Here is a 15,496-nt window from a genome sequence, read left to right on the forward strand (position 1 = left end):
CCACAAGTCCAGAGACAACCCCTGTCCCCACCTCCACAAGTCCAGAGACAACCCCTGTCCCCACCTCCACAAGTCCAGAGACAACCCCTGTCCCCGCCTCCACAAGTCCAGAGACACCCCCTAATTCTACCTACACCAGTCTGGAAACCATATCCCCTCCAGATTCCACAACTCCAAACCCGGGCTCAGCCTCCCCAGAGCCAGAGACAGCCTCTCTCCCCACCTCTGGGTTCCCCAGTTCCGAGCTGACCACCACATCCCAGTCCACGAACTTGTCTCCACAAGGGTTGTCCACTGTGTCCAGCCTACACCAGGGTGAGTGTAAAGATTGGCTGAAACCAAGCGGATTTCTGAGTTCAAGGCCAGCCTTGTCTACAAAGTCTACAAAGTGAGATCCAGGACAGCCAGGGCTATACAGAGAAACCCTGTCTCAAAAAACAAACAAACAAACAAACAAAAAAATTGGCTGAAACCTGACAGCAGGTCTGAAACCAGTCAGCAGGTGGCGACACAGACCTGGAAGTGTGTGGGCAGGCCTGAGCCACAAGCCATCTAAAGCCATACTTTACTGGGTCTGTGGCCTTAGTAACTTGCTAGTGTGTGCTGGCTCCTGAGGACACAGCCATGTGCAAGAAAACAGGTTTCATTATCTACATGTCGCTGTGTGTGGTGGCCCAGTGCTGTGTTCCTAACACTGCGAGGAGGTAGGAGGATGGCTTCAAGTTTGAGACTAGCCCAGGCCACATGGTGGGTCCCTGTCTTTTAAAAGATAACCAAGGGGATGGGAGGAAAAGAAGAAAAAGAAAACCAAGCAGGGTGGTGGCGGTTCAGCACTCAGGCAGCAGCAGGTGGATCTCTGTGACCTTCAGGACAGCCTGACAGCCTGGTCTACACTGTGAGTTCCAGGATAGCCAGGGCCAGAAATGTCTTGAAAAATTAACAAGAAGAGGAGGAACAGAAGGAGGAAGAGGGAGAGGAAGAGGAGGAGGGTAAGAAGAGGAGGAAGGCAAGAAGAGGAGGAGGAGAGGAGGAAAAGGAAGAAAGAAAAGAAAAGAAAGGAAAAGAAGGAAAGAGAGAGAGAGAATGAAAAATCCACATGAAATTATATACTTGTTTATAAACAGCATAGGCCCTGGAGTACCTTAAGGGCTAGAGCTCCTGACTAGAATTCCCCAGTAAGGGGCTGAGGCGAGGCTCAGGGATGGAACTTTGCTTAGAACCCCTCAGTGAGGGGCTGGGGCGTGGCTCGGGGGAGCTCCTCCCTAGGAACCCTCAGTAAGGGCCTGGGGCGTGGATGTGGCCAGGGCTGACCCTTTCCTCTTCCCAGATGCAGGCAGCCTCTGGACCCCCACATCATACAGGAACCCCGGTGTGGTGATTGCTGTGTGTCTGCTTGTGTCTGTCTTACTCATTGGCTCTGCGTTCGTCGCTGTGAGACATTATAACCGAGATGCCCCAGCTTTCCATAATCTGGATACGGTATCTATGGTGAGATGGGTACAGCCAGGGTTGGGTTGCTGACTTCCCAGTAGTCATCCCCCTGCAGTAGAGCCCTGTGGTGCTTAATGCCAATCTATGTGTGTTCCTCTTCTAGAGCAGCGTGAGTCAGAGGCTGCCATTTGCTGACCGCCTACAGTCGTGACTCTCAGAGGACTAGAGATATGGTGGGGGTGACACTTGGAAAGAGCAGTGTCTGGAAACATTCCCCCCACCCCCACCCCATACCCCGCTATCCTGACCTGGGGATAAGTGGCAAGAAGGACAACTGGAGCCCAGGAATTTCAGACCAGTTTGGCCCACAGATCTAGTGCACAACTCAGAAATGAATCAAGGTGATGAAGCACACTTGTCATCCCTGCACTTGGGAGGTAGAGACAGGAGGATCATGTGTTCAAGTCCACCCTGAGCTATGTATGGGGTTTGAGGTCAGCCTGGGCTACATGGGACTCTATCTTTAGAAAAAAAAATTGTGGGAGACTGGAGAGATGGTTCAGTGGTTAAGAGCACTCTCTGCTTTTCAGGGGACCAGGGTTTGGTTTCCAGCACCCACATGTAAGCCATCCCAGTCCCAGGGGGTCCCGTGGCCTCTTTTGCCCTCTGCAGTCGCCAGGCTCACAGGTGATACACAGACATACACGCAGGCAAAACACATTAAAAAATAAAACTAAATAAACATAAACTGAGTAAAGTCTCACGATTCATAGCTGCTTCCTGACTCTTCCTGAGGTTGAGTACCTCTTTGCCTTAATCCGGAGTCACACTGTTAACCCCGAGTCTGCTTTCAGGGGGGATGACAATCGGAGCATGTCATTTCAGGGTCAGATGACAGGGCTGCCGTCTCACCCCCACCCCCAGGACCTGTGTGACCCAGTGTCCTGGCAGGACAGAGGCCACTCTCCGAGGAACTGGAAGACCTAACCTAACGGGAGGCAGCCTGGGGAGCTACAAATCCATATGACTTAAGAAGCCCACCCAGGGCCGGGCGTGGTGGTGCACGCCTTTAATTCCAGTACTCGGGAGGCAGACAGGTGGATCTCTGAGTTCGAGGCCAGCCTGGTCTACAAAGTAAGCTCCAGGACAGCCAGGGCTATACAGAGAAACTCTGTCTTGAAAAACCAAAAAACAAAAAAAGCCCACCCAGGGCAAGTACCCAGGGCAAGTACCCAGGGCACGAAAAGGCCCTACAGTAGGAGAGGCATGGGCTTGTTTCCTGATGAAGACATCGCAGCCTACCTGGCTGTGAAGTGAAGAAGGGGTCCTCTGACTGCTGGAAGGAGCTGAGTTTTCCAGCAATCTTCAAAACCTTGGGGCAGGACAACCAAGTGGGCTGTGCAGAGGTTAGGGGGAGGAAAAGAGCTGGCTGCCTCAGCTCCTCTCTGCACACCCTGCTCTCCACCACTCCCTCAGTGGCTCAGGCTCCAGTCTGGGAACCCTTCAAGACAGCCGACTTTAGGGTGAGCCAGGACCCACTCTTCAGTACAGGTGAGGGCGTCTCCCTAGTTGCTGTGCTGTTTGACAGCAGATTGAAGTGACTTCCACCCACAGCAGGTCACACTCTGATGACCACTGGAGTAGGTGGTGAGAGGTCTCCTGGCCTGTCTGTGGGGGGAGGGATGTAGGGTGAAACATTAACTTGCTTCACAGCCACAGACTGGAGTGGCCTCAAGATCTCCTTGGCCCAGGCCACATTCCATCTTCCAGTCCCAGCTCCCTGGCTTTCCCACTTCTGACTGCAGCTCTAACTGGTGGGTAAGGTTTGACCAGAGAGTGTCATCAGCTGCCTGTACCAGCACAGCATAGCAGAACAGCTTTCCTAAAGCCTTGGGGTGCCTCGATTGGTACCCAAAAATACTAAGGTAACGCCTCAGTCTCAGGCTGTTTCTGTCCTCTGTCAGGTGTAAACACATTAACAAGTAAACCTTTGCCTGGCCACTCACCCCTCTCCTCCCCTCCCCCTCAGCCCTGTTTTGGTCACACACTTGGGCACACACGCACCTCCCTGCCCTTGTGGTCACCCTGCCCTTACCCCCTCCTCCAGTCCTGAGGGTGCCTCCTGGCTCGGGTCTTGTTTGGTGCTCAGTTAAAGAACTCAGCTGGGAGTGGGACAGGACCGTCTGTCCTCTGCTCCTGGGGAGGCCACAGAGCACACTCACAGCACAGGTCCCCACAGGAGCAGCTGGAAGTGAGTACCACACCTATGTCAGTGTGAGAAGGCCTACCTCTCAGGAAACTCGGCTCTCAGAAACCCACAAAGCGCAAGAGTCCCTCCGGGAGCTGAATGGTTCTCCTAGGTGACCTGGACCCAGGATTCTAGTCCCTAGGACTGGCCAAGGTAGGGAGCTTGGGCGGGGGTACCTGCAGCAGCCTCGCCAGGCAGCTGTGACTTCGCTGCCTTGCTGATGTGGCTCTGGGCTCTGGGGGTGTGGGGTGGCCCAGCAACTGGCTGGGACCTGGTCTTATTGATCCCTGTCATCACAGAAGCCTGCACCATGAGGCGGAGTGGCACGGCCCTGTCCTTCCTGTGGACTGAGGTGAGTAGGCCGGGACTGGGCTCAGTGCAGGAGCCGGGGACTGAGGTCCCTGCTCTGAAAAGGCCACATGCCCCACATGACACACGGGAAACTCAGGGACAGTGAGGATCCCTGAGCCCAGGGCCCGAATGCAAGATAAAAGTAATTTTAAATATTTGTTTGTTTGTTTATTTACTTATGAGTACACTGTCGCTATCTTCAGATACACCAGAAAAGGATATTGAATCCCAGTACAGATGGTTGTGAGCCACCATGTGGTTGCTGAGAATTGAACTCAGGACCTCTGGAAGAGCAGCCACTGCTCTTAACCACTGAGCCATCTCTTCAGCCCTAAAAATATTTTTTATTATTTTCTGTATGGGGGTTTCTGCCTGAATGGTTTGTCTGTGTACCACAGAGGTTAGGGCCCACTCAGGCTAGGAAAAGCCAATCCATGCCCTGAAACTGGAGTTACAGAACCCTGGTCTCCAGCTGCCATTGCTGGAACCACTGAGCTATCTCTCCAGACCCCTCTACCTTCATTTGTTTTAGATTTATGGTTTCTCTGTGTCTCTCTGTCTCTGTCTCTCTGTCTCTCTCTCTCTCTCTCTGTGTGTGTGTGTGAGAGAGAGAGAGAGAGAGACAGAGAGACAGAGAGAGAGACAGAGACACAGAGAGACAGAGACAAAGACAGAGACAGATTTTTTTCCAATTTTTTTTCCCTTTCAGTGTGACAGGGTCGTACGTAGCCCAGGCTAGCCTTGAACTTTGACTGCAACCAAATATGACGTTCTAATCCCTATGCCTCCAGCTCCACCTCCTAAGCTCTGGAACCCAAAGCAAAGGGAGAGCTGTTGCCTGTTCTGTGTGCTGCTGGGGATGGAGCCCAGGGCTCTGTGCTAGGCAAGGAGGGTGAGCAGCTATGAGTACTTGGGCCAGTGTCTGAGCCAGGAGGAGGCTGGGAGTACAAGGCTTTCTGTGGAACTGGCAGCCCCAGCTAGGCAAACAGGCTGGGCAACTGCTGGGCAGGCAGCCTTTGAAGTTAGTTAATTACCTATTTGCTTTTTTTTTTTTTTTTAACTTTTTTTTCTGCACAAAAAACTTTATTCCTTGATTCAGCAAATCATAATCTATTTTCCTCAGTTGGCTTATACATTCTGAGAACCTTATTAAGCTAAGTAACCATATTTGTGACAATTTAGCATGGCTAAGCGAAGTTTCATATTTGGCTTATTGTCTCTTTTTAAAAAATTTTTTTTTTGTTTATTAGGTATTTTCTTCATTTACATTTCAAATGCTATCCCAAAAGTCCCCCATACCCTTCCCCCACCCACTCCCCTACCCACCCACTCCCACTTCTTGGCCTTGGCATTCCCCTGTACCGAGGCATATAAAGTTTGCAAGACCAAGGGGCCTCTCTTCCCAGTGATGGCCGACTAGGCCATCTTCTGATACATATGCAGCTAGAGATACGAGCTCTGGGGGTACTGGTTAGTTCATATTGTTGTTCCACCTATAGGGTTGCAGACCCCTTTAGCTCCTTGGGTACTTTCTCTAGCTCCTCCATTGGGGGGCCCTGTGTTCCATCTTATAGATGATTGTGAGCATCCACTTCTGTGTTTGCCAGGCACTGACATAGCCTCACACAAGACAGCTATATCAGGGTCCTTTCAGCAAAATCTTGCTGGCGTATGCAATGGTTAAACATTTTTTTAAAAAAGATTTATTTATTATTATATTTAAGTACACTGCAGCTGTCTTCAGATGCACCAGAAGAGGGCATCAGATCTCATTACAGATGGTCATGAGCCACCACGTGATTGCTGGGATTTGAACTCAGGACCTTCACAAGTGCAGTCGGTGCTCTTAACCACTGAGCCATCTCTCCAGCCCCCTATTTGTTTTTGAGATAGACTCTCACTGTGTAGCCACGGCTGGCCTGGCACTGCTGTGTAGATCAAATTCAGCACCGCCCACCCGCCTTGGAATCCCTGAGGATTAGTCTTATGTCTATGTCCACCCCTTTTAAAAGGATTATATCTATTTAGTTATTGTGTGGTGGTGGTGGTGGTGAGGTGTCTTGGTGTGGGCTGTGGGGGTCAAGGACAATCTGTGGGGATCAGCTCTCTCCTTTCACTGTGTAGGACCTAGGGATGGAAGTCAGGTCGTAAGTCTCAGTGTCAAACACCTTTACCCACTGAGCCATCTGGGTAGACTTTTCCTACCTTTTAATTTAATGTTTAAATTATAGTTCCCTGGTGTGCTTTACTGTCCGTGCATCAGTGCAGATGTTAGAGAACAACGTGCAGGCATCTGTTCACTCCTATCAAGAGAGTAACAGGGAGTGAAGTCAAGTCGCTGGGATTGGTGGCAATCTCCTTCATCCGCTAAGCCATCTCACAGACTCATATTCTCTAAACTAAAACATTCTTTAAATAAAGAATGAGCGCTGGTGGCACACGCCCTTAATCCCAGCACTCTGGAGGCAGAGGCAGGCAGATGTCTAAGAATCCAAAGCCAGCCTGGTCTACAGAGTGAGTTCCAGGACAGCCAGGGATACACAGAGAAACCCTGTTTGAAAAACAAAACACAAAAACAAAAATAAAGAAATAAAATAATATTCCCAGAATAAAATACTGAAAGTGAGACCTGCACCCAGGCTTTCCCCTGGCACCGCCCCATGCTTTTCTCTGACCCTGCCCTCAGGCCCTCTGCTGGGACTAAAGGGAGTCCTACAGGAATCAAACCAGAGGCAGAGGGTATGTTTCTCGGGTGTAGCCGCTTCTACTCTCGCCCTTTTCCACTTATGGATATGCGCTGGTCCTGAGGCTATGGTCTCAGGCTTCAGTTTCCCCACTGACTCTTTTGATACTGGAGTTAGACCTTTAGGAAGTTCAGGAAAGCTGGGCCGCCTTCTGGTCCCCACCAACCGCACTCTGCCCAGTTTGTGCCGCCCGCGGAGGTCAGCACTGGACAGCTCCCTGATTCCCTTCCAGTCAGCAGCCCAGAGGAAGCTGGGGTGTGGCTCCTGCCTTCCAGGGCCCTGTGTTCAAATCTCAGCACCTAGTGACCATGTGTGAGGAACAAATTGTAGTCCTAAAACGATGAAAAAAAAAAAAAGCCCCGTAGAGACTTGATGTGTCAGGGTGGGGTGATAAATACCCATGGGGCCTCTACCCACTCAGGAGAAGGGGAGGCGATGGATGGGAAGGATTGAAAACTAATAAAGAAAAAAAGAATGAAGAAAAGTGTGGGGTTGAAGAGAAGGCCCAGCAAGGGCCAGTCTGGCTGATTTAATACGTGGGAGGGGGGCACTGGCTCGAAGGATGGTTGTCCTCTGCTTGTGGACTGTAGCATGTATATGCTCCCACACAAATAAATTGATTTTAAGAATGCAACAAAGCCATAACACCCATGCACACCCTCCATCCCACACACGTGAACAGAGGCCCCGACAGTAGGGAAGCCGGGCTGGTGAGAAATCTGTGAAGCTCTGGGTTCCCTGGTGACATGTGTGTGTGCACAAGACGCTTGCTCATGACTTCCTGCTGTTTCCCCAGCGAGTCCGAGAGCCAGTGGATTCTGGAATGGCCCCTGTCAGCCCCCTAGGTGGGGGTGTGATCCTGAGACGTTTCTCAGGGACCCTGCTGCTGCCTCCACTGTCCAGCCGCCTGGGGTCCTCTGGGGAGGTGGAGTCTGCTGCCCACGTGGTCTTCACGATTGGAACTCAAGGGACACAGAGAAACCTTGGCTCAGCTCAGAGCAGGTGAGCAGATGTACCTGCCAGGGAGGCAGGATGCAGATGCAGCCAAAGTCTCTGCACTCATTTCTGGAAAGTAGGTAGCAGGTAACTGCTCCTCGGTTGTTGAGAAAGAAGAGTCAGCCACATTCTGACCATAGAAGTCACACAGGGTGGGACAGAGAATCAAGAGCCTAGCAGGTGGACACAGCATATGACAGAGCAGTTGGGCTGGAAGGCCTAGGGACATAGGTAGGGGATGGACTTTACAAGACATCTTGGGGCACAATTGGTGGGATATTTTAGGGCAACAAATTTGACCATATTAGCATTTATTTTTAAATTGTCCAAGCCAGATGATGGTTGCTTGACACTTATGAGACTGAGGCAGGAAAATGGTGAGTTCCAGTTTGGCCTACAGAGCAAACAGTCTTTAAAATTTAAAAAAAAAAAAAAAGAAAGAAAGAAAGAAAGAAAGAAAGAAAGAAAGAAAGAAAGAAAGAAAGAAAGGCCTGCAAGATGGCTCAGTGGGTAAAGGTGCTTGCCACCAAGCTTGACAACCTGAGTTCAATCCCCAGGACCTGCACGTGGAAGAGAGAACCAATTCTCACAAGTTGTTCTCCTCTCCCTTACTCATATATGAATTAGCCATGTGCCTCGCCTCATGCATGAGAGAGAGAGAGAGAGAGAGAGAGAGAGAGAGAGAGAGAGAGAGAGAGAGAGAGACATCATCTTAGTTAGGGTTTCTATTGCTGTGACAAAATACCATGACCAAAAGTGAGTTGGGAGAAAAGAATTTATTTGGCTTACATTTCCACATTGTTGCTCATCACTAAAGGTGGTCAGGAGAGAACTCCCACAGGGCAGGAACCTGGAGGCAGGAGCTGATGCTGAGGCCGTGGAGGGGTGGGTGTTGCTTACTGGCTGTGCCCCATGGCTTGCTCAGCCTGCTTTCTTACAGAACCCAGGACCACCAGCCCAGGGATGGCACCACCCGAAATGGCTGTGCCCTCCCCCATCAAGTCTCTAACTGAGAAAATAGCTCACAGGCTTGCCTACAGCCCAGTCTCATGGAGGCATTCACTTGAGGTGCCCTCATTTCAAATAACTGTAGTTTATGTGTCAAGTTGACATGAAACTAGCTAGGACAGACCACCTCCACCTGGGGTCGGAGTTCTGTTGATAAAGTACATGTTTAACATGTTTGAAGCCCTGGGTCCTGTCCCCAGCACCATAAAAACAGCTGTGCTGATACTTGGGGGCCTAGGGGGAGAGGGAGGCAGGAGGATTAAGAGTTCAAGACCAGCCTCACTTCAGGGGCTGTGGGCTAGAAGTGATGGTCAAGTTAAGGTGGAAACAGATCCAGGAGGAGACCCAGCAGAGCTGGGAGGTCGCTGGTGTGTGAACCAAGATAGGAGCTCAGCCTACCATGGTGGACACCCATGAGAGTGGGAGTGTCAGGGTGATTTCGTGGCTCTCTGTGTAGGTCACATGTAGTAGCTGATCTTTGCAGAGACCATGCTTAAACCAACTCCCCCAAGCTAGAAGGGAGGGGTCTGGGACTGACAGACAAAGTGACAATGGAAACCTTCAAGAGAGTGGGGTGGTGGTGTGTGCCTGTAATCCCAGCACTGGGGAAGCAGAGGCAGGAGGATGGCTGCAGGTTTGAGGCCAATGTGGTCTGTGTAATGAGTTCCAGGCCAGCCCGACTTACAAAGTGAGACCCTGTGTTAGTCACTGTTCTGTTGCTGTGATGAGACACCAAGACTAAGATAATGTATAAAAGAAAGCCTTTAATGTGGCATTTCCAGTCCCGAGGGCGAGTCCACGCCATCACAGTGGGGAGTGTGGCAGCAGGCAGGCAGGCAGGCATGTCCCAGGAGCAGTAGCTGAGAGCTCTCATCTTACCCACAAGCTGGAGGCAGAGAGAGGGAGAAAGACTGGACATGTGGCCTGGGCTTCTGAGTCACCTTCTACATGGTGACGCGTCCTAACTGCCACTCCTCCTAATCTTTCCCAAACAGTTCCATCGACTGGGGACCAAGCACTTGATCAAGAATATGAACCTATGGGGGTCATGTTCATCCAAACCACCACAGACCCTGCCTCAAACTCCAGGGGTGGAGAGGGAGGGGAGGGAGAGGGGGAGGGGGAGGGGGAAGGGGGAGGGGGGAGGTCAGGGGGAGGGGGGAGAGCACCCACAAGTGAGCACAGAAGCAGAAAGGTTCTCCTTCCATCATGTGGATTCCAGGGACCAAGCTCAGGTCATCAGGCTTGGTGGCAAGTGCCTGCACCAACTAAGCCATTATGTCTTCAGCTGGGGGATAGAGACAGTGCTGGGGACAGCTTCCGTGTCTCACACCCTCACAACAGTTCCTTCCCAGCACAGTGCCCTCAGGGGACTTTCACCAGGACTGAGGCATGGCTCTGCCATAGCCATCTCCTCCCACACACTTAGTGCTTCTACTAATTAAGATGGAAAGTGTCCTCACAGCTCTCTGACATTCTCCCGGAAATTCCCCCTGAGACTAGGAGGGGTGCCGAGTGGGAGCTTGAGTTTTCTAGAACTGGGAGGGAGGAGACAAGGTGGAGGTTTGGACAGGAATGGGGTGGGGGGGAGGCGAGCCCTGGGGTGTTTGGGGGCCAATGATATCATGTGCCATGGGGAGGGTCTGAGCATCCAGGAGGCTATAAAGACCCGGTGCTATCTGCAGTGTCCTGCTGGCCACCCTGAGCTCACAGGCAAGGTGGGTCATTACTCTAGTTCTTTAAGCCCAAGAGGTGGGGACATTCTTAGAGGCCTCAGCCCTGCAGGGATGCTCATGCGAAGTGACTGGCTCTGCTTCTGTCCCCAGCTCTTGAGATTCCTGGCCTGTGATTTTGTGTGCACACGTCTAGGTCAGTGATACTCTCAATTTCGTCGTCTTTCTAGAACCCCTCTTCTGACCCGCTGGGGCTGGACCTCCCAGCCTGCCTCTCTGGGTTTGCCTGCCCTGTGCCTTCAGGGTCCAGACCCTAAATCTAGCTTCTTGCTCAGCTCTCTGGAGTGTCGGTGACTGGTGGGCGCAGCCTCAGGTCTGAGTCTTGCAATATTTCCGCTTGGCTTCTGCACTGCGGAGAGGGCGGCTTTGTAGGGTGGCGACCCTTCCCCCACCCCGACATGTGCACAGGCGCTCCAGGGGCCACCCACTGTCTCTCTTTCCTTTTCCTTGTCGTCCGGGGCAGCTCATGGAGACCCAGCTTGTCGGCCGCGCAAGGGTTCCCCCATCCCCGAAGCACCTGTGGGGGCAGCTACAGCGCCCCATTCGCATCCAGCGGCGCTTCCACTCGGACCCAGAGCGCCCTGATCGGCCCGCGCCGGTAAAGTCCCGGCTCTCGTGGCCCAGTTCCTTTCACCGCCGGTAGGTGACGGGGCGGGGCCTATTTGAGGAAATGACCTGTATTGAGAGGGGACACTTACACAAATGGTAAAGGTCACTATTTTCAAGGTGAGGGAAGCAGTCTAGCTGCTTGCAGAAAGTGGACGGATCTTGAAGGAAATGGATGAGGCCTGTCTGGAGAGGGTGTGGTCTGTGGTGGGTGGGACAAAGTGAGGGAGGGACACATTGGGAGTAGAAAGACCCTTAAGAAGACAGTGTGGCCGGGCAGTGGTGGCACATGCCTTTAACCCCAGCACTTGGGAGGCAGAGGCAGGCGGATTTCTGAGTTCGAGGCTAGCCTGTTCTACAGAGTGAGTTCCAGGACTGCCAGGGCTATACGGAGAAATCCTGCCTTGAAAAACAAAAACAACAACAACAACAACAACAAAGACAGTGTGGGTAGGGAAGCCTGGACATGGTGAGGTCCGGCAGGGGGCAGTGGTCCCATGTAGAAGGGTACATGGATTGGATACACAAGCATCCTGATCTCTGGGGAGTTGTGACAGGAGCAGAGCCTGAGGTTTGTGGGCGGGGCTAGTGATGAGCAGCAGAGGAGTGTCCTGGCTCTTCTGCAGGTGGGGCAGGGCATGGCTTGGAGGCAATGGTGCATAGTCTGGTGGACTGTGGGGGGCTGGGTCGTCTGTGGGGGGCAGGAACTATCTTAGGCTGGACTAAGCTGGGCAACTTGGTGCTGCGATGGTGTGTGTAGAAGGGTCAGGGCTAAAACCCTGAGGACTGCGTGGGGAGCCTTTGGTATTGGGAGTGCACCTTGGAGGCACAGCTATATCTAGGCGAAGGGGCCTTGGTAGTGGGTGGCAGTGGATTCTTTTGTGTGGATCTGAGTGACTTGGGCTGCTCATGGGCTCCTGGTGTGTGTGGGATCTTCAGGCAACAGTCTGAACAGTGCCTCAACCATAGGCTGAGAGGCCCCATGCCATTCTCCAGTCATCTGTGTCTTTGTGGTCCCCAATGTAGTGTGTCACAAGAAGTGTAAGGGATGAGGTTCCTCTTGGGTGGTCAAGGATGTGTCAACAGCTGGGTGGGGCTGTTCTTGCCTGTCCTCTGCTGGGCTTCAGTGGGGAGGGCTGCTCTAGAACGTTCTGAGGTGTCTGGGAGGCCTTTCAGATCCTTCCTAGCATCTAAGTGGGCCTTGGGCTGCAGGACAGGGCCCATAGTCCTGGTGATGTAAAGCAGTTTGCCTATAGCCTGCTTGAGGGCCAGAACACAGGTCAGTACTTGCATTTAAGGAGACTTGGGGAGGCTAATGGTGGCTTAAGTCTTTACTCTCAGCACTTAGGAGTCAGAGGCAGGGGAATCTCTGGAGGCTAATCTAGACTACTTACAGAGTTCCAGGGCAGCCTGATATACACAGAGAGACCTTGTGTTAAAAAAGAAGGGAGAGGAGAGTGAGGGTGTGGGCATAAAATCTTCCCAGCCTGTTTTAACAAGCGATCACCCTCTCCTCTAGCTCATCACCCAGCAAAGATAGCGGAAGAGAAAAGTTACTAGGAAACAAAGGAAGTAGACCTGTTAGAAATATTTCTTTGGGGGTGAGCGCAGTCTTTGTCGTCAGGATATCAGCAGTTCAGTCCTTTAGCAAACACCGAATATGAGCCAGCAGCTAAAGTTCAGTCATGAAGAAACTGCAAGGCTCGCCAACCAGCCAGAGGCCTTGGAAATGGCAAGAAGCTGCTGGAACCTCAGGAGAAGTTCCTTGGTGAGTTCCTCTCTAGTGTCACCACTAGCGGAGCTCAGCAATGCAATGTAAGGCAAACCAGTACATGCGTGTTTTTAGTGAAGAATAACCAGGCAGAGCAAAGCAAACCAATTCTTGGGTTCCAACTGTCTGGGGGTCATTGTCATATTCCTTCATCACGTGTCCTTTCATGTGTTTGCTACAGCAAAATGTAACTTTCTCCTGTGTGCCCCAGCAAAACATCATCTGACACAACTGACTTCCCAATTTGAGAGGGCCCAGAGAGATGTGCTCTTTTGAGGAGTGACAACCTGATACCCCAACCCACCCATCTAATTAAAAAGTATTAATCCCAGCACTCGGGAGGCAGAGGCAGGCGGATTTCTGAGTTCGAGGCCAGCCTGGTCTACAAAGTGAGTTCCAGGACAGCCAGGGCTATACAAAAAAACCCTGTTTCAAAAAACAAACAAACAAACAAACAAACAAACAAACAAAAAAGACTAAATTATAAAGAAGGAAGGAGGGGAACTGAATCTGCGGGTGTGGTGATTGGTGGATTGCTCATCCACCATGCCCAAAGCCCCGGGTGTCATACGTAGCTCATCCCAGCACTTTGGCGCTGGAGTTTGGAGGATAGGGTGTTCAACGTCACCTGCAGTAGCACCACAGGTTTGAGGCCAGCCTGAGCTAACCTGAAGCTGTCTAAGAAGGAGAAAGAAAGGTTCTTGGCCTCTGCTTCTAGGACTGTGGGAGTGATAAGGGACTAAAGAGACCCCACTGCAGAGAGGCGGTATCCCTAGGCTCTGTGTGAGCCTGGGCAGGGGAGGGTGTCTCCAGCTGAGGCTCTGCCCCTAGGGACAGGCAGAGTCATCCAGGAGATAGAGGAGGCCTTGGGTGGGTCTAGGAAGACCCCCCCAAGTTGAAGTGTAGCCTAGGGGACCTAGACCACATCACTTCCCTCTCTTAGCTTGGTTGTACCCTTGGAGAACCCATCACCATAGTCTGCCTCTAGTACCAGGAAAGCCTCAGGCACCGATGATTCCCTCAGCCCAGAGGACCAGGTCTGCCATCCTAGGTGAACCAGCAGGGCTATTTTCCATTTTCAAGAAAGTACAAACACATTTCCTTTGGAGCTTCTCTGGTGAGGGGAGGGGAGACCCACATGGTTCAGCATGGAGTATGTTTCACTCAGCCATGTGGGGGAGGGGATCAGCCTAGGGAGTCAAGTTCATGGGAAGGGATGGGGTGGGGATGGGGGATGTTCTGGCCCTTAGCTTGAGCCTCCTCTAACCTGGAAGTGGATGGCTTGGGTGTTGGAAGGTCAAAATTTCTTGTTCAGAAAGTACTTATAAAGCTCCTACTGTTGGCCAGTAATTCAGGTGTAGATTAGGAACCTACTGAGAGGGTCGCACAGATTGACTGGTGGGTTCAGGGTTGGAGTCAGGCAGATACAGCTGGAAGCTGTGAGCTTGGTCTGGAGCAGCAGGAGAGAAACAGGCAGAGTGGACAGACAAATGTGATCATCAGGAAAAACAGAGGCTCCAACGTCTCAGACTGAAGGGTGCAGCTGGAAAGTCACAAGCATTGATCAGGCACTGGGTGCCTGCCGGATGCTATGAGTAAATCTTAAACAAGGTGACCTGCCCTTGACCAACTTGTGGGCCAGCTGCAGCCCAGTGGGCTGAGAGAGCACTGGCAGAGGCAAGCTGCAAGGTGTGAATTCTGAGGGTGAGGGTGAGAGCCATGGGAGAAGGGGTGGGAGGGGAACTGCTTTGCTCTGTTCAGTTTCCCTGTCTCCAGCCTGACCAAGCCAGCTCAGTCAACAGGGTCTCAAGTGAGGGAGTGAGGATTGAAAAAGTTAGACAGCATTATAACCTGAGTCCAGCCAGTGCTGAGGCTGAAGCAGCTCTGTTTCTCTCCAGCCTGCTTTTCTATCATTGCAGGTGCATCCAAAACACAGGGTCCACTCTCAGATCACAAAGTAATCAAGCAGAGTAGTAAACACGGAGATGACACAAGGTAACAAGCAGAGTAGCAAGACAAGAGACCACACAGGGAATAATTCAGCAAAGCAGTAAACAAAGCCGCACTGTCACTGTTTCTAATGTTCTTACTGAGCCTAGGTCCTTGTCTGAGCCCAGTGACAAATGCCAGATTCCTAGAAGCAGCACAAATGGCTCTCAACATCTCCCCATTTTTTTATTTCACAAACATGACTGTGCCTGTCTCAGGTGATTCTGACAAGAATGCCTTGCTTACCTTGTAAATGAATTTACATTTTCAAAAACAATGTAATTCTGTCTTAGGTCGGTAAGGCACTGTATAGAAAATTACCTGTCTTTGGCCGCCAGCCTGTTAAGATTAATAACTCTGTCTGGAGATCCATTTTTAGTTTTGAGCCATGTATTTTGGCCACCAACATGTTGATGTTGTTAAAGGCAAGTTTTTATCACAATGGACAGGAGTCAGTATTCCCAGGACAAGGAGAGCTAACATGATCAAGCTACATAAGTCATTCTTGAAGCTTGACCAAGATGGAAATACTGACCTTAAACCATGAATCAGGATGACCAAGAGGAATGCCATGCACTCCTGGGCTGAGTTTACTCTAAGCTTTGTATTTTTTTTTTTT

The 15,496-nt window shown here is 51.4% G+C and overlaps 2 protein-coding genes across 4 annotated transcripts in view; both read left to right on the top strand.

Moving 5' to 3' along the window:
- The window catches only part of LOC110300546 (platelet glycoprotein Ib alpha chain-like), a 4,486-nt gene extending 2,318 nt beyond the window's left edge, over window positions 1-2,168 (top strand). For 2 of the 3 annotated variants that reach the window (XM_021170761.2, XM_021170763.2), the window contains exons 3-5: window positions 7-315; window positions 1,328-1,488; window positions 1,595-2,168. In XM_021170761.2, coding sequence (XP_021026420.1) covers window positions 7-315; window positions 1,328-1,488; window positions 1,595-1,642 — 518 coding nt within the window. In that variant the 3' untranslated portion in view covers window positions 1,643-2,168. The remainder of the gene's footprint in view (window positions 1-6; window positions 316-1,327; window positions 1,489-1,594) is intronic. The other variant, XM_021170762.1, reaches the window with a different exon arrangement.
- A 1,194-nt stretch (window positions 2,169-3,362) lies between these two features.
- The window catches only part of Pde4c (phosphodiesterase 4C), a 30,713-nt gene continuing 18,579 nt past the window's right edge, over window positions 3,363-15,496 (top strand). The window contains exons 1-3 of the mRNA XM_021170153.2: window positions 3,363-3,832; window positions 3,979-4,031; window positions 7,571-7,776. Of these exons, the coding sequence (XP_021025812.2) occupies window positions 3,990-4,031; window positions 7,571-7,776 (248 nt within the window). The 5' untranslated portion in view covers window positions 3,363-3,832; window positions 3,979-3,989. The remainder of the gene's footprint in view (window positions 3,833-3,978; window positions 4,032-7,570; window positions 7,777-15,496) is intronic.

This window comes from Mus caroli, chromosome 8 (genome assembly GCF_900094665.2).
Source record: "Mus caroli chromosome 8, CAROLI_EIJ_v1.1, whole genome shotgun sequence".
In the NCBI taxonomy this organism is placed as follows: Eukaryota; Metazoa; Chordata; class Mammalia; order Rodentia; family Muridae; genus Mus; species Mus caroli.